Raw genomic sequence first — 27,417 nt, 5'->3', positions numbered from 1 at the left:
GGTGCACTTTCCACGTCAACTGCAAACGGATTACTAAGCAGTTGAAACCAACATTTCTGGGCTTCAAAGTCGGCAAATCACCGGGTAAACTCGGCGCTGAGTGCATTGAGTGTTTCAGCAAACTGTGCACTTGGCAAGAGATCTGCTCTTTCAGGGTTTGGCAGCATGGAAAATGGCCCAAGTGTCCTTGCAGCATCTGAGTCTCCCACAAGCACAACTTGGTTTTAAAAGTCCTTAACGCAGCGTACATGTCTGTGATAACACGGCCCCGCCCCTGAAGCTGCAGGTTGAGCGCATTGAGATGCCTCGTGATGTCACACAGAAATGCAAGCTCAAACAGAAAGTTTTCATCCCGGAGCTCTGTTGTGTCTTTCCCTTTGCTTTCGATAAACTGACAGATTTCCTCACGCATCTCAAAACATCTGTTCAGTACTTTTCCTCTGCTTAGCCATCTCACCTCTGTGTGATAGGGCATGTCTCTGTATTCCGAACCTAACTCATCCACAGCTGGTGATTCAAACCTTTGGCTCTTATGAAGTTAACTACTCGTGTTATGGTGTTCATAACATGTTCCATTTTCAGGGCTTTGCCACACAACGATTCAGTGATGCAGTGATAAACTGTAAGCTCACCTGCATTGTTCTCCCGAATCTTCTCCCAAATCCTGCCCACCAATCCACTCTTTTGACCGCACATCGTCTGCCGTGAAACCAGACTTCTTTTCATCTCCTATACTTTCTGAAGCTTCTACTTCATGTCCAGGTCCTTGTACTTGTCGTGGTGTTTCGTTTCAGTGTCTTTTTATTTGATATTCTTTCGTTACAGCCACATTGGCTCCACACACAAGACAAACAGGTCTGTCCTTTATATTCGTGAACAGATATTCTGCCTCCCACCTGTCTTGGAAGTTCCTGTTTTCCATCTTTACAATTTTTTGGGAGGGGTGGCTTAAATTAGCCCAAGGTGACTGGTAGCATGAGGTTGTTAATGAATGTCAACAGAGGTGGAGGGGACGCTAACGGGTCTTAATTGACGCTAGCACCAGCAGAGCATTCTGGGATGTGTAGTATTAGCTGTGCATGTGCTATATACCGGCGGGCCAGCTCTAATAGACATTAGATATTATCTCGTGGGCCAAATATAATTACACTGCGGGCCAGATTTGGCCCGCGGGCCTGAGTTTGATACCTATGCTCTAGGGTCTTTCATCGCATTATCCCTGGTTATGGGTGTGCACATTGTACTTTGTTGTACATCAGATAAGAGTGTTTGCCAAATGCCATTAATGTAATGTATGTGTTCAATAAAGAATACATTTGTAAAGGGAGAATGTAGTGCACATTGAGAGAGAGAAAAAACAAAACTGACCGAACTGTAGGGAACTATAGGGAAAATGACTTTGACAATTACTTTAATCACAGTTATGACAATGTGTCTTGGATCTACAATCAAAATAATAAGATAAATTATCTCATATGCATTTTAAAAAAAGTAAGACCAGAAACATCTTACAGAACACAGGTTGATATACGTATACTGCACATATGAACTATGGACAGATTTAACGTGTACATCCATGAACATTCCCTAACATAATATCCATTAATATGCTGTCACCCTGGCAGAATGAAACCCTCCCTTCTGCATATTTATCTCACATTTATCTCCCCTACATACATGCATGATATGCATCAGAGAGGTCAGAGTGCAGCACCCCCTGGAGCAGTCAGTGCCTTGCTCAAGGGCACTTCAGTAGTGTTGGTAGGGCACCTTAGGTGTGACACCAGCCTCCCTCGAGCCTATAACAGTTTGTGGATATTGGGTTGGCCATGCCAGGGATTGAACCAACAACCTTCAACAACAAATGGTAAATATTGTAGCATATCACACAATCTTTGTCCATTTTGTGCATCCCTCATGCTGGTTTTAACAGTTTTCCCTCTTGCTTAATCAGCTCACTTATCCTCATTACTTCAATGATTGTAAGGAATGACCAGTATTTCAAACACATGCATTTGAAAAATGCCATCACACATGCATTTCATAGGTAATTGTTGTGCATGCTTTTATGGTATTCTTTGTGCCACCTGCAAATAAACCTATGCCTGCACCACTTGGTAACATTTATTTGGGATCATTTGTCACTAAGAAACATCGCAACAAGGCTGTGGTGCTTCTTTCCTTCTTGTTTGTGGTCACACATGCTGACCAGGGCTGCTGGCTGTTTCTTATCCTCTGTCTGGTAGAAGGGACAGACCATCAGGTGCTGGGCCATGGAAGGGATGTTGTTGTCAAAGCTCCACCTCTCCACTGCAGAGGAAAGGTTACTGAACTGCCACACCTATAGGAGACAGGTAACAGACATGGAGGAAAAGAGCATGGATGATTTAAAAAAAAAATGGTGGTGACATCACCTTACCAGTCGCAAACAAAGTGGCCACCTAGACCAACAAAGGGACCACCTCAACCAACAAAATCAAGTATTGAACATCATTCTGTAACATAGATAACTGTTTGTGGTGGTCCTAGAGATAATAAAATGAGATATTCATTGTCTTTTTTTATGGAGTTTCGTCAAGCTTTATTCTGTAATTGAAAGAAGAATAACATGCGGTTTATGTTAGCATCCTGCTAATACTGAAGTTAAGCACACGTGAGGCGCGCGTCTTGCTAGCTTGCACAATGCTGGATATATCATGCCAATGAATCGGTTTAATATCTTATACTTTATTGTGTGTTGGAGAATATGAAGTAAGACCTTTATCTAGATTATTTCAGAGAAATGGGTCTCTTTTTTTGTAAGGTAACAAGTAACATTAGTTCACGGTTTTTCTGCATGTTACCAGTTAACTATGTTTGTATTGATATTGTTTCTAGTACACAATAACTTTTTCAGTTTATAAGCTAATGTTTAATTTAGATTGGCATTTATAAAATAATGTATTTTGCTAGTGTAAAAGAATAATCTGTAAAATAAGAGTAAAATTATAAATTAGACAATTATTTTATACTGGAACAAAAAGTAAACATGTTATTTGAGTTAGGAATGGAATTGTATTGTGTTCCTATGATTATAAGAGATTGAACACTGGAAAAATGTATTGTTTATTACTTATTGATTCGTGATAAAGCCATCAGTGGAGAAATACTTGTGTTGAGTCTTCATTATTATTATTATTATTATTTTACCCCCCTACAACACATCCACCAAGTTTATTTTTTGCCTTGTGTTAGCAGCTACCTTTGTCAAGTAAGGAGCGGTAGGGTGAGTTTAAGGTGGATGGTGGAAGTACTGAGGCCTGCTTGTAATTAAGATGATTGGCTCAGATGTCCTGTGGCTTAGGGAATGATGACAATGTTCACCGTTTGTATATTTCTCTTGGCGCTGCAGTGTATCGCTTTGCCCTGGCATTTTGTTTCCAAGGCTGATAGCTGCTTTATGTTTGTTTCTTTATAGCGAGGTGTTTCCTTTTGCCACTTTATTCAAAACGCAGTGTTTTCGTTCTCATCATAGTTTAGTGTCGGTGATTGTACATATTGCACTAAGGCTATACACCTTGTTGCAGGTAACATTCCTATGAGAGAGAGTGTTGCGCACCTTCGGTACCCAGGGATCTGAGTAGGTGGCGGGTTGTGTACAGTCCCGGCCAAAAGTTTTGTCGCTTGAGTGGACAAAAGTGACAATTGCTAATTACCCAACCCTTAATTAGCTAATACAGTTAGGAAACAACACAAATTAATCATAAGTGTCTAAAGTTTATTTAGATACTAGCAGAACAAAAATTTCCTAGATACTTATAAGGTGTATTGCTTGATAATGGACAAAAGTCTACCTGGACAAAAGTCTTGTCGCAAATCAAATTATAATCAATAAATTTTATCTTTCTCAAAAAGTAAATAAAATACCAAATGAAAAATCAGTCTAGTATTTCATCATGGACTATAAGTTAAGAAATTAATATCTTGTATGGGTTCCTTTGGCCTGCAGAACAGTTGCCATCCGGTTTGCCAGAGAGTCATAGAGCTCGTTGATGAAGTCGTCGGGGATGGCATGGAAGGCCACCTTGCAGGCATCCCAAAGCTCCTCCAAGTTCTTCGGCTTGGTCCTCCAAGCTTCTTCCTTCATTCTTCCCCAGATATGCTCAATAATATTCATATCTGGAGACTGTGCTGGCCATCCCTGAAGGACCTTGATCTTCTTCCCCCTGAGAAACTTCATAGTGGAACCTGAGGTATGGCAAGGAGCTCCATCCTGTTGAAAAATCTGACCCCTCTTGTAGTTGGGAATGTACTGGGAGGCAAGAATCTGTTGATATTTGGCACTGTCAATGTTACCATCCACCTTACAGATCTCCCTGGCACCTCCGTATTGGATGTAACCCCAAACCATAATCTCCCACCTCCAAATTTGACTGTCTTCTGGGTGAACCGTGGGTCCAGACAGGCCCCAGAGGGTTGTCGACAATATTGGCGGCGCTTGGGATGGAGCTCAACTGACGATTCATCTGAAAAATAAATTTTTCGCCACTTTTCTGCTGTCCAACCTTCCGTCAGGCTGTGGGCCTTGGTGTACGCAACACGGTTTCTTAGCTGTCTCTTGTTTAGCGCTGGTTTCTGGGCAGCAATACAACCGTGGAGACCATTGCGAGCAAGAATCCGACGTACAGTTCTTTATGAAACAGGTGTTGCTGGAGTCCACTCCTCCTGGAGCTGTGAGGCGGCTGGCTTTTGACAGTCGGACCAGCAAGCTGTCGTCTTGAGCAGTTGTCTTGCGCGGTCTGCCCGACCTGGGTCTTTCATGGACGTCGCCAGTCTCTTGGTAGCGCTTGCGAATCCTCTCCACCTGCCGTTTAGACACATTGAAGATGTCTGCAACTTCAGCAGGAGACTTGGACTTGAGATTCTTAATGATCAGCACTTTGGTTTCTGGTTTGATCTTGGGCATTGTAGTATCTTCACGTAAATATTTATGCAACAGACACCAGCTTCAATAGTGTTCACTCTTTATTTAGGAGAGCAACATTCGTGGCAAATACAGACTTGCTGGCTACCTATTTCTTCTTCTGCACTGCAACATCGGGGCCCGGGTTGACTAACCTAACCTAGGGTCCCTCTATAGGAGAAGGCATGTAATTGCACTCTATAACATCCCTCCCTTCTTAGCTTTTGATTTTCCTCTTTTTTAGTTCACCCGCACCATCATAAACAAAACAAAAACAACCAATACTGACTTTTCAACTTAAGTCTTAGCAAGTAACATTTAAACATTTGTTTTTCTTTATGCAATTTTTTTTTTTTTTTTTTTTTACAACACTTATTCCCCCCCCACAGTTCTTTGTGATCCTGGGAGGTTAGTGCGGGTGGACTACCACACTACCTAAGGAGATAAGGGTGCATTCTTGCCCATGAAGGCATCTCCTTCATGATGTATAATCCCTCAAACAGCATGGAAACCGTTTGTCCCTTTTTCAATGGCGCCACCCGTCGGGTGAGGTACCACCTGGTGCATCAGGTGCTACCCCCGGCATTGCACTTTCCTCTGTTTGGTGTGGCTCAGTGTCCTCCAGTACTTCAGCTGCTGGTGGACTGGGTTTCAGAATGTCCTCCTCATCTACAGTTGTAGGAGCGGGCGCAGGGAGATCCTTCTCCTGCCTGCTGAACAGCTGATCGACGTGTCGCCTGACCACTCTTCCATCGCCCAGCAACACAGTATATGAAACTGACCCCGTTAGCTCCTGTATTAGACCTGGTACCCATTTAGGTCCAAATCCAAAGTTCTTTGTATAGATGGAGTCACCTTTTTCGAAACTGCGATGTTTTGCATGTCTGTCATGGTAGTTTTTCTGACTTTTTGTTTTGACTCTACTTTCTGTTTTAAGTCAGGGTGAATCAAGTCCAAGGTACACCTCAGCTTTCTCCCCATCATCATCTCAGCTGGTGACAATCCAGTGGTTGACTGTGGAGTGATTCTGTAGCTGAACAAAGCCCGATCCACCTTTGTTTCTACTGTATCACCTGTACTTTTCTTCATCAGTTCTTTGAAGGTTTGTACCGCCCTCTCTGCTAGACCATTAGATGAGGGGTGGTATGGCGCTGACGTGACATGTGTGATCCCGTTCCTAGACATGAACTCTTTCATGTGTTCACTGACAAAACTCTGAGCATTGTCAGACACTATCATCTCAGGAATACCATGTGTGCTGAAACTTTTCCTCAAACAGTTTACAGTTACTGCAGCGGTAGATGCGTTGACTGGGAAAACATCCAACCATTTTGAAAGTGCATCTACGATTACTAGGAACATTTTACCCAAGAAGGGACCTGCATAATCAATGTGGAGTCTTCTCTACGGCTTCTCAGGCCACTCCCACGGATGAAGTGGTGCACTCGCGGGAGCCTTCCTGTGTTCCTGACACGTAGTGCATGACTTTACCGTATTCTCAATATCGGTGTCCATGTGAGGCCACCACATGTAACCTCTTGCCAAACCTTTCATGCGGCTCATGCCTGGGTGTGACTGGTGTAATTCCTCCAGCATCCGAGCTCGGCCTCTGGTATGACGTCTCGGGCTCCCCACAACACACAGCCATCTTGCACACTCAGCTCGCATTGTCTCTGTCGATAAGGATTAAAGTCTGTGTCATGGTTATCCGGCCATCCTCTCAGGATATACTCATGTACCCTGGAGAGTATGGGATCTTTTGTTGTCCATTTTTGCAGCTTTGCTGACGTCAACGGCAGACCGTGATCCTGGTCCATTATCATGACCTGCTCCTCTTGTGATGACACCTCAGGACACCCTGGAAGCGGTAGGTGGCTAAGACCATCAGCATTGCCGTTGTCTTTGCCCGCTCAGTATCTGATGACATACTCATATGCTCTCAGCCGCACAGCCCATCTCATGATTTTCTGTGACGCCATCTGTGGAACAGCTTTCATCTCGTTTAGTAAGCTTATCAAGGGCTTGTGATCTGTACAAATCACAAACTTTCTCCCATAAAGATACTTATGAAAACGCTCGACTCCGAAAATAGCAGCTAAACCCTCTTCATCCAACTGGGAATAGTTCTTTTCTGCAGCATTGAGCGTTCGTGACATAAACCCGATCGGTTTCTCCGCTCCGTCTGGCATAAGCGTCACAAGCTAATATGAGCTCTTTGTCCTCATCATAATGTGCTAATACACTGCTTGACTGTAGCAGTTCCTTGGACTTAGCGAAGGCTTTTTCCTGCCCTGGCCCCCAAGTCCATGGTTCATCTTTCCTCAGCAACTGGTACAGCGGTGCCAAGAAGGTTGATAGATTTGGCAGGAACTTGTTGTAGAAACAGTCCCAAGTAGGCTTTCAGCTCAGTCACTGAAGTAGGTGCTGGCGCTTCCTGCACTGCTTTCACCTTTCAAGTCCTTTGGCGTCCACACGATGTCCCAGGAATGTCACTTCCTTTTCCACGAATCTGCATTTGCTCCGTTTTAAGGGTAAACCTGACTGCTCTAGTCGCTGTAAAACTAGCTCTAGTGTGTGGATGTGGTCCTCATCATCCTTTCCTGTCAGAAGTATGTCATCTAAATACACAGCTACATTTTTTATTCCCCGTAGCACCCCCTCCATGGTACGCTGGAATATGGCTGGACTGGAGCTTACCCCGAAAGGTAACCTTGTATATCTGAACAGTCCCCTGTGTGTATTCACTGTCACATATTTTCTGGAATCCTCATCTAGAACTAACTGTTGGTAAGCTTGGCTCATATCTAGCTTACTGTACTTCTCTCCTCCATTCAAAGAAGCTAATAGATCTTCCAAACGTGGAATGCACTTGTAAGTCGCTTTGGATTAAAAGCGTCTGCCAAATGACTAAAATGTAAATGGAAAATGTGGAATGGGGTATTCCTCTAGTGGAGACACTTTGTTTACTATTAACTTATAGTCGCCACAGATCCTCACTTCACTGTCTGGTTTTAAGACAGGAACTATGGGTGCAGCCCAATCTGAGAATTTCACTGGTTCTATTATTTCTGCAGCCTCCAGTCTCTCAAGTTCACGTTCTACTTTTTTCTTCAACACGAAAGGTACTGATCTAGGCTTATAAAAGCAAGGGGTGGCATCCCGGGCAACATGTATTTTTGCAGCGAATCCCTTTAGCAAACCTCGCTCATCCTTGAACACTGTTTCATGTTTAGCGAGAACTTCCTGTAGTGAAGCCACTCTGTCCTCCATTTTGTGTACTTGCCAGTCTATTGGTATCTTGAGAGCTTTTATCCATCCCCTCCCAACTAGATTTGGACCTGAGCCTTTGACTACAACTACTGGTAACACCTTGGAAATACTTTGGTATCCCACTGTTAGTTTTGATGCACCCAGTACTTTTACCTTATGACCACCGTATGTCCTTAGGTTTAACTTACACTTCATTAGTTTAGGCTCCTGTACGTCCGACCATAAGTTGTGGAATGCTCTCCTTGACATTATGGTTAATCCACAACCAGTGTCTACCTCATAGGTTACACTTTTGTCATTTATGTTTAGTTCTGTTTTGATCGGCTCTTCTTTGGGAATGAATATCTCTTCCTTTACCGTATACATAGTCATGCGGTCATCGTTTATTCCGCAGACTAATCTGTCTCGCAACATCACTGACAGAGTATTTCCAAAGTCGCAATCTTGTGCTAGCTTCCGTAGCTCAGCCACATACTGAATTACACTCTCCTCGGACTTTCTGCCCCTGGTGTTGAACTTCCACCGTTGAACTATCACACTCGGCTTCGGGTTGAAATGGTTCGTTAACAACCTTACCAGTTCATCATATGTACGGTCACCTGGTTGCTCCGGACTCAGTAGGTTCCTCATCAGCATGTAGGTCTGCGTGCCCACACAGCTCAGTAGAACAGGTCTCCTCTTGTCTGGGTCATCAATTTCATTTGCCACGAAGAAATGAGTCAAGATCTCGCAGTACTCTTCCCAGCTCTGCAACTTGCTGTCAAACGATGCCACCGTTCCAACTGTGACAGCCATGTCTTTATTTCCTTGCACCTACGTGATAAAGAGAGCGCTCGGCCTTTCCTAGCTCAAAGCACAACGTCAATTATCCACTCTACGGCGCGCACCTGTGTTAGCTTTAACTTAGCTAGCCACACTTCACTCGGTAAACTAGTCTTACTCACGCCAATATTTTGCCGAACATCTTCCGGTTTTTTCTTTAGTTGATCCTCGTCGCCATATGTAGTATCTTCACATAGATATTTATGCAACAGACACCAGCTTCAATAGTGTTCACTCTTTATTTAGGAGAACAACATTCATGGCAAATACAGACTTGCTGGCTACCTATTTCTTCTTCTGCACTCCAACATCGGGGCCCGGGTTGACTAACCTAACCTAGGGTCCCTCTATAAGAGAAGGCATGTAATTGCACTCTATAACAGGCATGTTGACAGAAGCAATGTTGAGCATGAATTTGATGGCTTAAAGTGTCAAATTTGTGCTTTTATAGCTACCTACAGCTGACTAATCAAGCCCCTTGTTTGTTTCTTCCTTATTCACTGTGGCCTAGAAATTGGAATTGGCCATTGCGACAACACTTGCCTGTTAATCATTATCAAGCTGTAACATTCAGTAACAATTTTGAAATGTCATTTTGCTAGCTTCTAATAAACTTTAGACACTTATGATTAATTTGTGTTGTTTCCTAACTTTATTAGCCAACTAAGAGTTGGGTAATTAGCAATTGTCACTTTTGTCCACTCATGCGACAAAACATTTGGCCGGGCCTGTATTTAGTCTGAAGTTGTGTTCTGTGTCTGAAGAACCCCCGTTGCTGTTCGCGTGCAGTATTTAACAATGTATAAATAATCCTGTTTTGTGAGTTGAATTGGAGGTGAAATGTTGTTTTGTGTATTCTAGCCTCAATCTAAGTGACCATAGTGCCAGGGAGTTATCTATTCCATTTATTGTTTTCCCCTTCCCCCTCTGGGGTGTATCCCTTGTCTGAAGGGATGCCCCAGAAAATATTAGTGGTTATCTCCCGTCTTGTGGGTAACTTTTAGAATCCAACTCGGTCATGTTTGGTCCTCCAACCCCGCTCCCTTACAGAAGGAAATGTAACAAAACAACTTGCAATCAGTGGAGAGACAATCAGTTGTTTATGTGAACAAGGATTCTTTGTCAAGGCTGGAAAAAAAGACCATAAGTAGGCTAACCCAAGGATTTTAGTTAAGAGATTGGTTGTGTCTTGGGGTCAACAAGTCTAAAGAAATATATAAAATGGCACCTCTACCAACAAACTCTTCGGAAGGGTGGCACAAAAACAGCCCTTACTGAGCACAATAAACAAAACCAAGCATAATACTTTGGTTCATTCCATTGAATTCATAAAGCACACTGCATTATGGTTTATGTTGGAAAATAAAGCTTATGTGAATAACTGTATTCTTTTTTGTGAATATTTATCAAGGGTGCCAATAATTCTGGAGCTCACTGTACTTTTAAGGTGCGAAAGCTCCATTTCCGTCCTCCATAACCATCCACCTCCTTCCTTTGCCCGCTTCAAAGACAGGAGGGCCCAAGCACAAGTCTGTTTAAAAATTTAGGGGAGAACCCTGCAATGTATCTTCTCATTGGCCTCCACTGGCTTCCTATTGCCGCACGCATCCGATTCAAGGCCCTAGTGTTGGCATTTCAGGCTGCTAAGGGGACTGCCCCACATTACATACAATCCCTGATCACTCCCTAGTCCCCAGCTAGACCACTCCGGTCTGCCAGCTCTGGTCGCCTTACGGTTCCCTCTCTACGGGCACCTGGCGGTCGAGCTGCACGTTCACGCCTGTTTTCCGTTCTGGTTCCTCAGTGGTGGAATGACTTGCCTACCGCTGTCAGGACAGCAGAATCCCTCCCCCTATTTCGACGCAGACTCAAAACACACCTCTTCAAACTCTACCTTAGTCCTCCCTCCTGATTTACCCCGCCCCCCCCCTTCTGATACCCCTATCCCTGTCTAACCCCCCCCCCCCCCCCCCCCAAAAAAAAAAAAAAATTGCACATATGATGACGACTATATGTTTAGAACAGCAGTCCAGGTGTATTTTCCTAGTTCTGGATGTGATGCTTTGACTTGAGGTAGAACCTATGCACTTGTAAGTCGCTTTGGATTAAAAGCGTCTGCCAAATGACTAAAATGTAAATGTAAATGTATCTACAATCTATCCATTAGCATGTCTCGTCACATTTTACTTCAAAGGACAAACAATATATGGAACCAGGCGCAGAGACATGCAAGAGTCAAGAGTAAGGAATAAATCAGATCCATATCCAAAACAGTTTACCAGTAGTGGGAAAGTACACTGTTTTGGACATGGCCCAGATCTTTACTCAATCAAAATAAAAAACAAGGGTGAACACAAGCAGGCATTAATTACGACCGCTAAACCCATGCCAATACTAAGGGAAGACAAGAAACTAAAATAGTTGAATAACATAAGCGAAGGAAGACATGTGCAAAAACTGAGGAAACCAGTAATACACAAATGAACATCAGGAGACCCACTAGAACAAGGAGCTGGTGGCCTGTGACAGACCATTTTCTTCCAGGTTGTTTTTATAGTTACATATGTTTTGTAGAGAACTTTAGCTTCCAGTTGAGGCTTTTCAATTGCCACAACAATTTTTAATTGCTGTGCAATTATTTGTTTGCTGCAGTAAAGACATGCATGTGTGCTTTTAGACCACTATATGTGGGAGTTGAACACGTGTCACTTGCTTAAGTTCTGAAGCAGAACTTATAACAAAACAGGAGGCAGATACCTTACCTTCTTCCTGGATTTCCAGGAGGACCTTCCATGAGTGTATGTCTTTTTCTCCCACTTTAGGGAGACCATGCCCCTGACCTGCAGGAGAGCCTCACAGACATCTCTCATCAGCCTGGAGACCAGGGCCAGTTGGTACAGAGTGAAGCTGTCCAAGAAGCTAGCAATGTGCACCAGGACCTCAAAGGGCAGTCTACTGAGGGAGTCAAAATTTCGGGCACGCTTTCTTTCCGGGATGACAGTTCGAATTCCTTGATATAGTGAGGGCGAGACCTCTGGTCTCAGGGTAAAGGTGCTAAGCACCTGGTTGTAGGTAACTATGGCTCTGTGGGTGGAAGGCTGGAACCTCTTTTGACTGTAAGTGCAGCCAAGGTATGCCAGGGGGCAGCGCTGCTCGAACCAGCCGTTCAGGCCTGACTGGATGTCCAAGTGAACATTCTTGAAGTGTGAGGGAAACTCATCACGACGGTAGAAATGGCCACACAGAAAGGTGAATGCAGAGCTCACCTTGTTGTGCCGATTGGTCACACACTCAGCATGGATCTGTACATGCAGCTTCAAAGCCCTATTGGCAGCAATGTCTGCTAGGGTGTCATCTTGCTTGAATGGTGTGGAAAGGAAGTGATATGTCTGAGTTCCTATGTCAGAAAGCAGGGCATCTGCTGAACCAGGCTCAGAAATTAAATGCCCTCTCTGCTCCTTCTCCAAAGTACATAGCAAGGTTGCTTGAATCTCATCCCATTTTGGAATGTCTTCCATGCAGACTCCTAGATCGGACGTGTCCACAGCTTTGCTTATCTTCCGGATATTTGAAGGGTTCCGGATGCGGCTCTGCTTCTCCCGGAAGCTGGTGGGGATTTTAAAGGTTCGGACAGTTTTGATCTGCATGGGTTCCAGGTAAGTGTAAACAAAGTGCTTTGGTTTGGGAGCACAAGGGGCAACCTGCCCAATTTCAACCATTATTTTCCCATTCTGCGCCACGTACTTAATGTTCTCTGGCATACTGGCCCCTTTCTCTTGGCTGTTGATAGCTCCCTTCTCCCAAGAATCCAAGTCTGTTTCGGTGACATCAGTGAGCATGGTGATATCACTGCTATAGTTCTCCTGAGGCACTTCCTGTAGCACAGTCATTTGCTGTGATGATGATGTCTTCTCAACGGGTTTCTCATTGCTCATAGCCTGAACAGCATAGTCACAGCCACCCTTATCCATGCTGAACATTTTCTCCCACAAGCTGTAGTTCTTCAACCCTGTCACTTTCCTGTCCCTGGCCAGAGCCTCACGTTCTTCTTGGGTCAACTCTTGCATTTCTGGGTCATTGGGGTGTAAATACAGCGATGCGCCGGATTGAATGGAAGTGCCAGCCCCATCCTCTGAGGCCATGCCACCCACCGCCCCAGAAACTTCCACAGGGCAGGGTTCCTCCGCATTCTTGGTCAGCTCAGCAAAAATGACCTTCATTTTCAGAGAGCTGAAAAGATGCGTCTGGTCTCTGAGTGCCATGGAGAGGTCCAGCTGCTCCTCAGAGTGCTGCTCCTTCAGGATTTTGTCATAGAAGACCGCATTCATATCCTCCATGGGCCAGCGGTTCCACTCCAGGGAGCAGCAGACCACACTCGCCGGGCATACCTCTAGGTGCTGGGCCTGTTTGGAGCGGACCATGGTGAAGGGGCAGCCATAGTGGGCATTGAGGCAGGGCACCTTCTCATTGGGGCAGAGGAGCTGGTGCTCCTCCTCCTTGCACAGGTGGAAGACAGCGCTACAGAGCAGACGGCAGCTGATGGTTATACAAGAGACTGAGATCTCCACGGGGGCCCTGCAGCGCTGGCTATAGCATGTCTCGCAGTGCCTGTGCAGGCCCACAGCAGAATTCCTGTTCCTGCCCTGCAGGAGGAATTCAAACAAAATAATTGCTCAATTAAAAAATATACAGTGCAGTCTATATGTATTTGAACAGTTGGTGCAATTTCTGTTATTTTGGCTATGTAGTCCAGCAAATTGGAATTGGAAATGAAACAATAAATGTGAGGTTAATGTACAGACTGTCCCCTTTATAGGGTATTTACACCTATATCAGGTGATGTGTGTCAGAATCGCATCCCTTTTCATACATAGTCCCCTTATTTAGAAGCAGGTATAACAAAGCCTTCAGTATCTATTCTTGATTCTAGGATTTTGCCTGTTATTGAGGCTGTTATTGGCATTTGTCAATATGAGGCCCAGAGTCGTGCAGGGAGTAGTGAAGTGAAGGGAGTTATTATGAGGCATGGGTTAAACAACAGGCTTTCCAAAATGAACAGTTTGGAACATCATTAAGAAGATAGTGAGCACTGGTGAGCTGGTAGGCCAAGGAAGATGATGACCGAAGAATTCTCACCATAATGAAGACAAACCCCCAAATACCTGTCCAACAGACCAGAAACACTCTTCAGCAGGCAGGCGTGGATGTCTCAGTGACTACACTCTGCAGAAGCCAACCATCCAATTTTGGTCCCCTAAAAAGGGGGGGACTATGTATAGGGATGTGATTCCTACTGGTGTCGTCCGATATGGATGTAAATACCCTCACATTTGAAGGGACAGTCTGCATTTGACCTCACATTGTTTCATTTCAAATCCAATGTACGACGATTTCTGCATGACAGAGCCAAAAGAACAGAAATTGTACCAACGGTCCAAATACATTGCACTGTATGAATGGTAAAACACTCTCTTGTGCTCGAAAGCATGAAATAGGACGTCAAAGGACATTTTAAAAAGTAAATAAGCATGCAAATCTAACAGGGGTGGAGATGAAAACTATAGCACTTTCTTCATTCTAATTAAAGCTTAAATAAAGAACAATTCAGAATTAGACACACTTACCATTTATGCAGGGTTCTTAGCACTATCAAGCATATCCTAAACACAGAAATAAGATTTTACACATTGAAAACAATACTGATGTTGACTTGTAGCTCATTGCTTTGCTTTAACAGAAAACACACAAACATTTGCACTGTCACACTTGATAGAAAGACTTCAGAGTTTTTATGTATGGTATTTCATTTATAATGTCATCTCTTCAACTGATGGGAAATTGAGGTAGTCCAGTATGATCACTCTGGTACAGGTTGATCTTCTATTACATCTGTTTATAACACTTTGTTCCAGAACTTTACAGTCCATTTTTTAAAGTACATTTGTGTATTTTCTTCTCGTGTTTAGAGACAACAACAGACTCCAAATACAGAAGGCACTCCTAGAATCAACTCTAGACTTTTTTCTAGCTCTTTTATGCATGAACGAACAATGAAATTTAACACCTGTACAAGAAACATTTGAGCACGCAATTGTTCAATTACCTTTGGTCCCCTAAAATTAAGGGGATTTTATATAAAATGGCTTCAATTCCTACACTGTTCACCCAATATGGATGTAAAAACCGTCTTTAAAAAATTAAAAGCTAAAAGTCTGCACTTTAATTGAATTGTTTTTGTTTATTTAAAATGCAATCTGCTGGAGCCAAAACAACAAAAAATGCGTCACTTTCTAAATACTTACTATACAGACTGCACTTACAATATATAGCAGTATGTTCCATCTCCATGAGTACATTGAAGTTAAAAATCAGAATAACTGATACGTGTGTATATTAGTGGCACATATAAGAGAGGATCACAACCACTGTATAAAAAAAATAAAAAAAATAAAAAAATATATATATTTCTAGTAGTTTAGCAGAAAAATAGGATCACATGGGCAATGAGAACGGTCAGGTTCTGTGTTTTTGGTGGTCTAGTTTTTGTCCAAGTGCTCAGCGTTTTTGTGATTCGTTTCCCTCTCTGCACACCGTAGTCAGTCTGTCAGTTCATTCATTCCCTGTCATTTGTTTCAGCTGTGTTTCACTTCCTGATTGTTTCCCCACACCTGCTTGTTATTTCCTTCTTGTTACCTGCGTATTTAAACCCTAAACCTTTAAAGTCTAACTCATCGCCAGATTGTCATGTGTCCTGACCATACTCTCCAGCATTATATTCTGATTTATATCTGTTACGACCTGTTTTGTTTTCGACTTCTGCCTTTAGCCTTATCTGTCTGTCTTGTTTTGAATTGCTGTGTATCGACCCGTTTTGGCTTACCGACTTCTGTCACTGGATTCTGTTTTTGTTTGTTTTGCCTGCTCGTTATTGACCCTTCCCCTGTGACTACGACTTTGTCTTGGATTATCCTTGATATCTCAGTTTGCTGGTGTATTGGCCCTCTGTCTGGACACTTATTCACAAACTGCCTATTCCCTGCTGATTCTGTTTGCTGGCTATCGAACCTCTGCCTGTTTGACCTGTCAGATTTATAATAAAGAAAGCTGCTCTTTGGTCTTGCTACTGGGTCTGTTGTTCTGAATTCCGAACAATCTGGCCAGTATGGACCCAGTGAGCCCAACCCCGGCTTTGGAGGTTTTGAGACTACAGGCACAATGCCTGGGAGTTCACGACACCAAACTCTACTCCCTGAGCCAGAACGTGACCCACTTACTCCACCAGGTGGCCATGTTGGCTAACTCTCTGGCAAGCACCTATGTCTCCACACCTCAACTTGTTCCTGAACCAGTCTGGTCCCGTCTTGAACCTCATCTGACATCTCCAGAGCGCTACGATGGTGAACCCCGCGACTGCACCTCCTTCCTGTCCCAGTTTTCGTTCATCTTCAAGCTCCAGCCTACCACCTTCCCAGCCAAGCACTCCTGAACCAGAACCTGAGCCCATGCAGGTGGGGTGTACCCAGCCCTCAGTACTGGAGGAGGAGAGATGGATGCTGGAGCCCCTCTGCCTGTACTGTGGTGCACTTGGCGACCATGTCTGTAATTGTCTGTTAAAAGACAATGCCCGTCAGTGAAGGAGGGGATCCTGACACCATGGATCAATCCCCACTCAAGATCCACCATTATGGCCTACATCTCCTGGGAGGGGGCTCGCCACCAAGTGCAAGTTCTGTTCGACCCCGGAGCCGACGCCAACCTGATCTGCCCTACTCTGGTCAGCTGGGGGTTCCCACACACGCTCCCAAGCCCTCTGGCACCCCCATGGCCACAGTCGACACCATCACCTCTCCCGTTTGGCTGCAGATCTCTGGCAACCACTAGGAGGAGATCATGTTCTACATTATGAAGTTCCCTCTCGTTGCTATGGTTTTATGCAGACCCTGGCTTCTCCAGCACAATCCCCTAGTGGACTGGGTCTGGGGAACCATCACCGGCTGGAGCCCCAAAAGCCACCAGTCCTGTCTTCAGTCTGTCCTCTCTTGCTGCCTCTCGTCCACAGAGAGGAACTACAGTATCGGTGACTAGGAACTCCTGGCAGTGAAGTTGGCATTCGAGGAATGGCGCCATCTGCTGGAGGGGGCCAGCACTCCATTCATTGTCTGTACCAACTACCGCAACCTGGAATACCTGAAGTCGGTCAAGAGACTCAACCCCTGCCAGGCCTGGTGGTTATTGTTCTTCAACCGTTTTCAGTTCATCCTAACCTACTGGCCTGGCTCAAAGAATGTCAAGCCTGATGCACTCTCCCATCTGCACTCACCTCCTCAAGCAAATGAAGAGTCTGCCACCATCCTGCCTCCCTGTACCCTGGTTGCCACCACACAGCTCGACATCTTCAGAAAGTTGGAGGAAGCCTTAGGGGCTGTCCGGCCCCAGACGACACTCCTGCCAACCGCCTGTTTGTTCCTGAAGCGGTCCATCTGAAATGGTGCGTGGGGGGTTTGGACCCAAAATGCACGACCAAAGCCCAGTACCGAGGGAGAAGGCAGTCTCGTTATCGGTACACCATGCAAGAAGTCTGGTAGCCAGGAAAGCTGTCAGCGGGGCAGAAGTACAGGCGGACAGTAGGCAGGCTCAGGGTCGATAACGGCGCAAGAGTCCAGATCGAAGTCTGCTCCGCAGGGAAAAAGTACGAAAACAATAGGCGAAGTCGTGGTACAGGCAGGCAATCGTCAACAAAACAGAAGTCAATAATCTTTGGTCAATAAACAGGCTTGGGGGTGTCTCAGTGGCGCAGCCTGTAGAGCATTGACCGCATGCTCATTGCGAGCCGCTCCCATTCTTCCTGTCTCTCAATACTATATACTGTCCAATAAAGCTGAAAAAGGCCTAAAAAATATCTTTAAAAAATAAATAAACAGGCTTGGATCGTAACGGGTAGACAATGGCTTGACAAAAACGCTCAAAAGGTGCACTGACAACAATTTCGCAAAGACAAGACATGAAACTGAGCTTTATATGCAGGTGTAGACAGGTATAGACAATTAGCTCCAGAGAAGCAAGAGAATTGAAATCAGGTGTGGATGATTGACAAGTTAACGAGGTAATTACTAATTGTTAGTAATAAACCTATCCTGCCCTAGCGTTAGCAAATTAGTAAATGACATGCACAAGAAACATAAGGTAACATGAACAAATGGTTAGAATGTTAGTATTACCCAATCCTGATCTAAAGTTAGTAGATTAGTAAAAAGACAAGGGAAATGAAACAATTAGCGTGTGAATGACAGAAAGAGAGAGAGAGAAAGCAGGAATGCAAGGTTTGCAGAAAGACACGAAAAAGTGTATGCTAATCAATGAACAGAACATGAAACAAACATAAATCATGACATAACAAGTTTGCGGAATTATGACAATAAACTATATAACATGACATGGCAAGACTAAGAAATAAATGGTAACAAGAACTAAACATGAAACATAACATGACATGACAATGAAACGTAAGAAGAAATAAAACATAAAAACGTGGCGAGGCTAGACTAACATAATATGTGACATGACAATAACGTAACTAAGACAATGACTAAACATAAAACATGACATGACAAGCATGAAACCTGACACCATCCGCTTGTCCTGGAGTTGGCTCACTCATCCTATCTCGCCTGTCATTTTGGGGTCAGCCGTTCACTGGTTCTCCTGGGCCGCTGCTTCTGGTGGCCATCCTTAAATACGGCTGACTTTGTTGCCTCCTGTCCTGAATGCTCCTGTCTTATCTGTCTTATCAGGGGCGTGTCTACGGGTGGCCATTGCCCACCCAGAGGAATCATCTGCCCATCCACTAAAAACTCTGAAGAAATCAATGTAATAGCTATTCTTTTGAGTGTTCATGGGTTCAATTTTTGAGTTTTCATTGTTCAATATCCACTCCTGACTTAAATATGGATAGCCCATCCCAGCCAATTTTAATTCGTTATCCCAAGCGCCAATTTGGTCTAACTGTGAAGCTTTAGTGCAGGCTGGTAGTAGTCTTGACCATGGCTAGAATATCCTGTCTCGCATGATGCCTGTTTTTGCTTTGCCTGTCGCAAATTCGGTGTTTCCAATTCCAAGCGACGACATATTTACAAAATGTTGATACACTAATTGGAAGAGAGCGCTTGAAAGAGACGGTGGTTTTCGGTGTTTCGATTTAACTCAATGAAATAAAAGAGCTCTTCTTAATATTTTATATAGTTGGTTGGTTTAATACTGTTGCCAATGAAAAGTGGTTGTCCTACAACATGGGTCTCCAACACGTTGCTCTCAAGCTACCAGTCGCTTGCCGCCCCCTTCTGAGTAGCTTGCCAAAGCCTTTGGCAAAGGCTGAAGCAGTATACATTTAAACACAATTGTTGCCGCGAGGCATTCCAGGCTACAAATTTAATAAAAAGTAAATCAGGCAAAATTAAAAATTAACTCAATTTAGGCTACTTGGCTACGTAATAAGGTTTCCATGTATTTACAGCACAGCACACGTTCAATGAATGAATGAAAGCCTTTGCCTTGGCTCGCAATAAACAGACGGGTGGAAATCCCGACACTCTTTCAACTACATAAAACTTAACAGTGAACCATCAAATACCCCTCAGATTTCAGTGCCCATCAGTCCCAACATTTAGCAATAGAATCAAACAGTCCAAAAGTAAATTAAATCCCAAACCAACACAAAAATCTTTTGATAGCCTACCGGTATGCTGCTCCAAACGAAACGCATGTCTCACAATAAAACGCACTTTAGGAAAAAAAGATCCTTAACTTGCTGTTATCTATGCTAATTTGTTATTGTTCATGAAGGCGTGTCTGGCAAGTTGTTATTTTATGGATTCTGGACTTCCATGTGATTTATTGTGTTTGAGAATATTTGCAATAAACTAAGTCTGTTAAGACTGACACTATGACTTACCAAACGGTGTTCCTGATTAGCCTACACTAATTGATTTCTGAACGGTTACAGGAAGTGTTGAACAGTGTTGGCCCACTTTAAGTGTAGCCTTATACTTTATTTCTAAGAATAAAATTCTGCAACAGAAGCCTAATAAAGGCCTGCCTTGAATACAAGCCTGCCCCAAATAAAGGCCTGTGCTTTGTGCAGCCTAAGTAAATAAAAGACCCCGGCCACCATTTGAGGATTTACGGTATGCAATTACAAGTAATTAAAATAGACAGCTCTTCACTACTCCCAGCAGTGCACCTCTTCGTACATTAGAATAGCTGATCTAAAGACTTAATAGACAAATGGTTGATCTTCAACACCTTTACAGATACACTCTATACTAACATGCTAGCTTTTCTTACAGGATGACGTTGTAAAGGCATTGTTAATTCATCGCAATGTTAGGAAATGTAACTGCTCTGGTGACTGTGCATTCAGTTAAAAAATGAATGTACATTCACATTTTCTGTAAATGTCCCTGAACCAGAGATAGTTTAAAGAGGGAACAATATTTTGTGCCATTGGAATCACATTATTCCTAACATATTTATGCAGTACATTAGTATGATTCACTGAAGTAGGGGATCAACAATTTCATGGAATATTGTCTTACCCAAGTCCTAATGAAATACGGATTTCCAGAAGCTCCCAGTCCAGTTGCTTCAAGTTTGTCTGGATGTGGATGTCAGGTGTTTGTGGGTGATAAAAATAGACAGAGCTGGCATGCAGATGGGATAATGTGACTTGGCCATTGAAAGACATGGCTCAAGTTGCATGTTTTGCATTACTGTCAAGTTGCCAATTATTCTGGTGAATAAATTAATACCAGATATTCAACATTATGACAGTAGACATTCAATGAACTCGTATAGAGATTCAGTGAAATGCTATTAGAATAGATTTTATAGCTCTAATAGATGCCTGTAGACCAGTGTGTGTACAGTACTGACACAAAACAAGTGGTGCTATAGCAGCAACATTATTATTGTATCATTTCATATGTATATCATTTCTTGAAGCTGTTAGGACTGCAAGCCATTATACTCAAATCTTAATTTGGTGTGTCAATGGTTTAGCACTTGTTCCACTGGCCCACTATGCAAGTATAGTATGACATTACTTAAAATGTCATCCTTTATCATTTTTTCATGAAAATCCATCATTGCATGTCATACATTCTCCCTTTGTATTACAATAATAATGCTTAATGCTGGTGTTATTTTGAGCATTTGAATTTACTAAAGACATATGAGAACAGTTATTTTAATATAATGGGTGCTCATTCTACTCGGTTTATAGAATACAAAAGTTTGGCCTTAACCTAGAAGAACGGGACAGGATTAATCCAGTGTGTACACACAGGGGCATTCAAAGCTGCATACATCACAAATAGGTAAATCCCTTCTATTTGTCTCTGCTGTGTTTCGTTTTTTTTAACAAAAGATATTTGAATAAATAATGTGCTGATATCTTTGGAGGTGTATTTTTATCGTACCACAAAATACAGAATTAACTCACAAAAAATAACAGGCATAAATACAGTTATTTAGGTGAAGTGTATCCTTACCTCATTGTATTTTATGTTTCAAATAGGTATGCAGACAATGTAACACTTTAGCAGCCCATTATAATGCTTGACATATGACCATACAATAAATGAATGACAGCACTGCACCACCACTTTGACAGCATTACTGGCATTCCTTGCAGCATGACTAAAGATAGTGAAGAAAATTTACTTTAACTAATACACCTATCCATTGTCCAAGTAAACATTTGTGTTTTGATTCCAGAAGCTCATAATACAAAACAGATACTTTTGGATGGATTTCAGATATGGTTACAGAAATTGTCTCTTAACGTGAAAATGGTAACTTGTGTTCATAACATTCATTGCAATTAACCCGGTTTACTCAAAGAAAAAAAACGTATTATTTCAAAATACAGTAATACAGTGTTTAGTTTCAATATACAGATATACTGTGTGCCCCTCCCTCAGGGGGTCTGCCAATAAAATCTGAAAATAAGAATATTTCCATAAATTACAGGTCAGCATATTGTAACACTGCAAATCAGCATGGACCATGAGTTCCACCTATTGGGTTTCAGCACAAAGGATTCCTGTATGTCACAAACACACAGAGAAACATGTCTGCACTAACCTTTAACCTTTAACCTTTATTACTGCAGCTAGCAAACATACAGTAGCCATTATCTACCTTTGGAACTATCGTGGGCCTGCCAGAATTTTGAAAATTGGCACATGTGGACAGTTGAGCTGTCAAGCTGAGGATCTGCTGTTGAACAAGTGGAGCTGCTACTTATGGAAGAATGTAGTGCCAATTTGCAAAAAGCTGGCAGACTGAAAGCTGATACTGGTTATATTCTAATAGGTGCTTGCTTGCTGGAGAGAACTTAATAAAATGTACACACGCTGTCTATGTCTGCTGTCCTTCATGAAAATGGAATTTGATTTACATTTTTAATTTTTTTATTTTATCTCATTCTCCTTCTTTCTTTCCATGTCACTTGTTTCCAAGAAACAAGGTGACCAAACTTTGGCGTTCCTGAGATTCAGCTTTGGTGTTAGACATACTGGCCAAGGCCACTGGTTCCTTCTTCTCCTCAGTCTGGTAGAACAGACAACGCTTCAGGTGCTCAGACATAGAGGGAACATCTCCAAAGTGCCATCTTTTCACTGAGGAGAAGAGATTGCTGAAATGCCACACCTATGGGAAAGGAACATGGGACAGTCAATAACAGCAACCGTCTTTCTTGCAAAATATAGTTTTTTGTTATGGATGCTAGCTAATATTTGTACCTTGTAAGTTAGTTAAACTGTGAATTCCTGTTAATTGTGAAATTAAACATTGAAAGTGGCAAGTGTTTTGGGTAGTTCATTTCAGATACTTCAGTTTGACAGTGTCAGCTTCAAACACATTAAATATTTAAATGTAAAAAGCCAATCTTGGAGAGTACAGGTGCATTGGAGGCTCATTCACAATATCCTACCACAAACATTTGATTTCAAACTTTTATCAGGCCATTCCTGCAGAAACCATAGGAGGCATTAACATGTTTCCACTATGCCTATCAAATTTAAGAGGAGACTGATAACCACTGATGACAAATTGTATAATGTCCTTTGAAATACAGTGTTGTGACCTCCAGATTGAAAGCCTGCAAACATTGTAGCCTTTGAGATTTAGTCATGAGTAGCCTTGGTTTTTTATGGTGTTGGCAGGATGAGGTTTCATAAACCTGACAATGGGTGCTTAACAAATAACACAATGACAGAAAGTAAAATACATTAAAAGCAAAGCATAAGAATACATATTAGACCAGTGGTTCTTAACCTTATTGGAGGTACTGAACCCTGCAAGCTTCATCAGTGCATTCACCGAACCCTTCGTAATTGGAAAAATAAAATATGATTTCTTCAAAACATAGACATATATTCTATGACCCCTGCCGAACCCCTGAGACTGTCTCAACAAAACCCCTGGGGTTCGATCGAACCCAGGTTAAGAACCACTGTATTAGACTAAGCGATATGTTTGAAATAATTGCAAAGTGTTTTGCTCTCCATAGCTTAAGTCAGTCTTTTTTATTTTTTTCTCACCACTGTTTGACAGTTTTTTCTTCCTTCCTATTCTCCCCATTTTGTATTTTTCTGAGCCTCTTTGTCACACTGTAAAAAATGCTGTAGAAATAAAATTGAAATTAAACTTTTGAATTGAATTTAACTATTTGTCAGGGTTACCTTTTTGGATTTCCAGCAGGACCTTCTGTGAGTGTATGTCTTTTTCTCCCACATCAAGGAGACCATGCCCCTCTTCTGCAGGTGTGTCTCGCAGACATCTCTCATTAGCCTGGAGACCAGGGCCAGCTGCGTCAGAGTGAAACTGTCCAACAAGCCAGCAATGTGCACCAGGACTTCAAAGGGCAGTCTACTGAGTGAGTCCAAATTTCGGGCATGCTTCCTTTCCGGGATGACAGTTTGAATTCCCTGATATAGTGAGGGTGAGACCTCTGGTCTGAGGGTAAAGGTGCTAAGCACCTGGTTGTAGGTAACTATGGCTCTGTGGGTGGAAGGCTGGAATCTTTTTTGACTGTAAGTGCAGCCAAGGTATGCCAGGGGGCAGCGCTGCTCGAACCAGCCGTTCAGGCCTGACTGGATGTCCAAGTGAACATTCTTGAAGTGTGAGCGGAACTCATCCCGCCGGAAGAAATGGCCACACAGGAACGTAAACACAGAGCTGGATTTGTTGTGCCTGCTTGTGGCAGGCTCTGTGCTGATCTGCACATGCAGCTTCACGGGCCTGTCAGCTGTAACTTTGGCGAGGATGGCATCACTCTTGAATGGCGCAGAGGAGAAGTCATAGGTTTGAGTCCCAATGTCCACCCACAGGCCATCAGTCCCTACGGACTCAGAGATTTTGTGTCCCCTTATCTCCCTTTCTGCATAGCACATCAGGGTGGCAGTGATTTCATCCATTCTGGGGATGTCTTCCTGGGTGAGGCCCAAGTCTAAAGTATCCAGGCTTTTGTTTTCACTGGCTGCCCTCTTGGATGGGTCTTTACGATGGATGCGCTTCTCCCTGTAGCTTGTTGGGACGTCGAAAGAGCGGAGAGTCTGGACGGCTATAGGTTCCAGGCTGCCGTAGACAAAGTCCTTTTCCCTGGGTGTGCAGGCGGGCATCTGGCCAAAGCGAATCAACATGCGGCCGTGGTGCACCACATACATGTTGAACTCTCTGGGATTTACCTCTTTCCCCAGCCTTTCCAGGACCCCATCATGCCAGGGAGCCAATCCCATCTTAGTGAAGTCATCAGGGGGTATGACTGTTTCAACTTTGTCCCTTTCCTCTGGTGCTTCTTCTTGGATATGAGGGCCATTTTTTGGGCTTTCCTTTTTTTCTTTTTCTTCATTGCATTTCTTATCAGCGGCAGCTTTAGCGGCTTGCTTGCAACCTCCCTTCTCCATGCTGAACATGGACTCCCAACGATTGTAACTGTTTGCATCCACCCCGTTCTCTGCATTCTTGTTGTCGGTCTCTTCTGGCTCTGATCCAACCCTGTTAAGGTTGCAGCCTCGTGCCTCACCTTGTGGCACTGAAGCCCCCGGCTCTCCATCTTCAAGGTCGACCTCTCCAGTGTCCTCCTCCTGCTCAGGTTCTTCTACATCCTCCATCAGTTCAGGGAAGAATGTCTTCATCTTCAGCCTCTCACACAGGTGCTTCTGGTCTCTGAGTGCCATGGAGAGGTCCAGCTGCTCCTCAGAGTGCTGCTCCTTCAGGATATTGTCATAGAAGATTGCATTAGCCTCCTCCAAGGGCCAGCGGTTCCACTCCAGGGAGCAGCAGACCACACTGGCCGGGCATACCTCCAGGTGCTGGGCCTGTTTGGAGCGAACCATGGTGAAGGGGCAGCCATAGTGGGCATTGAGGCAGGGCACCTTCTCATTGGGGCAGAGGAGCTTGTGCTCCTCCTCCTTGCACAGGTGGAAGACAGCGCCACAGAGCAGGCGGCAGCTGATGGTTATACAAGAGACTGAGATCTCCACGGGGGCCCTGCAGCGCTGGCTATAGCATGTCTCGCAGTGCCTGTGCAGACGTACCACAGACCTGTTATGTCTTCTCTTGGAAGACAGAAGCAAAGATACATGTCAAACAGAATTAAAAAGCTATTTCTATTACATTTCAATGCTACAATTTTATCTGCATTTCTTCAAGCAGAGACTTGTTCATTAAACATTCATCAATGTAATAGCCTTTTTTGCCCTCATTAGCTGATAATTGCTGTGTTTGTAGGATGCTGCCATTTACATCTTGTTCTTTAATGTGAACTAGTCAATATTTATTTTATGGAATCCATGTATTTCATAATTACTTACCATATTAATTTTTGTAAGCACAATGGACTTCGAATCGTGTTCTGAAAAGATAAACAGGAGTTTTTTCAGCAAATCAAAATACATAGATTACAGTATGCTTGCAGCATGTACTGCTTTGATCATGCTCAACATCCTCTTTGTAGTACCACCTATTTTTCTGATTTGCATACATCAAAGAAAGCAAACAAGCACTGTGAAATCAGTATTACTGTAAATACAATAATTGTACAAGCTTTCAGACTATTTGCCCTTTGAATGAATAATCATTGATGTACATACCTTAATTATTGTGCCTTATCCTGGTGTTGTCCTGTTCCTGTAGATTGCTCTTCATAAGCTTATATATTAATTTAAAAACTACTTCATAACTCTGTGTGATACATTATAATCATGTTTATTATTTGTCTTGACGATAATGATCAGGAGCAGAAAAGGCCACCCTTTCAGTTTTTAGGTATATTTCTCTGTAGCTTGCAATGCAGTGACTGCAAACCATATCTTCTCTGGTGCCCCTTCTAGTTTGTCTCTTAAAAGTGCAGCGTGGAAACATGTTAAAAATAGATGTCTTGTGTGAAGACAGGATAGTGTGACCCTGGGTACTAGGAGATACAGCTGTGTGTCCCATAGTTACCTTGTGGGCAACCGTCTCTGGAGTTTGCAGAGAAAGGTGCAAAAAACTAAAAACATCCAGTGAGTAGCAGTTGTGTGGGCAAGAAATGCGTTGTTAATGAGAGAGGTCAGAGGGGAAGGGCCGGACTGGTCCAAGCTGACAGGAGGTTGACACTAATGAAAATAACCATGCATTACAACAGTGGTATGCCGAAGAGCATCTCTGAACACACAATGCGTCAAACCTCAAAGTAGATAGGCTACAGTAGTATAAGACCAATAAGCCAACTAAATAGGAATAAAATACTAACTGAGTGTACATCTGTCGCACTTGCGAGGAAAATGCATTCAAAAAATAGAGGAGACAATTGTGGAATCTCTGTTAGCCAGACTGCAAAATCATTGATAACAGTTTTGGAAGTTCTAGTTAATTCTAGTTAGCAGCAAACAAACAGTTGAAGTAAAACAGATTTTTAATTTGAGGGCTTTGACAGCTATGTTGGGTGAACCATGTAGAAATTACAGCCCTTTGTATATACATAGTCCCCCCCAAGGGGAGGACCAAAAGTAATTGGACAAATGAACACAAACTGAAATAAAGTTACAAATCCTATGTAATCAATGACTACCTGAAGTCTACAACACAAAGACATCACCAAATACTGGGTATCCTCCCTGCCAGGACTGCCTTCAGTCTTGTTTTCAGCACATGAAATGCATGCTCAATTGGATTGAGGTCAGATGATTGACTTGTCCATGAACATTCCACTCTTTGGCCCGATAAAACTCATTGGTTGCTTTGGCTGTATGTTTTGGATCATTGTCCTGCTACATGACAAAGTGTCATCCAATCAGTTCTGATGTATTTGCTTGGTTTTGAGCAGCCAATGTGTTTTTGTA

At 43.1% G+C, this 27,417-nt stretch overlaps 2 protein-coding genes across 3 annotated transcripts; both read right to left on the bottom strand.

Annotated features, from left to right (window-relative positions):
- Positions 1-1,400: 1,400 nt before the first annotated feature.
- LOC133133218 (F-box only protein 40-like) lies at positions 1,401-20,904 on the bottom strand. Of its 2 annotated transcripts, none has more exons than XM_061249306.1 (4): positions 20,626-20,904; positions 14,659-14,694; positions 11,797-13,677; positions 1,401-2,341 (listed from the first exon to the last, which is right to left on the bottom strand). In XM_061249306.1, the coding sequence occupies exons 2-4, from the start codon at positions 14,659-14,661 to the stop codon at positions 2,135-2,137; spliced, it is 2,091 nt and encodes a 696-aa protein (XP_061105290.1). In that variant the 5' UTR covers positions 14,662-14,694; positions 20,626-20,904; the 3' UTR covers positions 1,401-2,134. The 2 variants fall into 2 exon arrangements, with proteins under 2 accessions (XP_061105290.1, XP_061105291.1); XM_061249307.1 differs by lacking the exon at positions 20,626-20,904 and adding an exon at positions 16,363-16,442.
- Positions 20,905-21,566: 662 nt separating this feature from the next.
- LOC133133744 (F-box only protein 40-like) lies at positions 21,567-26,396 on the bottom strand. Its single transcript, XM_061249918.1, has 4 exons — positions 26,188-26,396; positions 25,909-25,949; positions 23,776-25,653; positions 21,567-22,741 (listed from the first exon to the last, which is right to left on the bottom strand). Exons 2-4 carry the CDS (start codon positions 25,909-25,911, stop codon positions 22,538-22,540), a joined length of 2,085 nt encoding a protein of 694 aa, XP_061105902.1. The 5' UTR covers positions 25,912-25,949; positions 26,188-26,396; the 3' UTR covers positions 21,567-22,537.
- Between the last annotated feature and the right edge of the window lie 1,021 nt (positions 26,397-27,417).

Source organism: Conger conger, chromosome 7, assembly GCF_963514075.1.
Source record: "Conger conger chromosome 7, fConCon1.1, whole genome shotgun sequence".
Classification (NCBI taxonomy): domain Eukaryota; kingdom Metazoa; phylum Chordata; class Actinopteri; order Anguilliformes; family Congridae; genus Conger; species Conger conger.
Note: the sequence above shows the minus strand (reverse complement) of the source record. Positions and strands in the feature narration are given on the sequence as shown.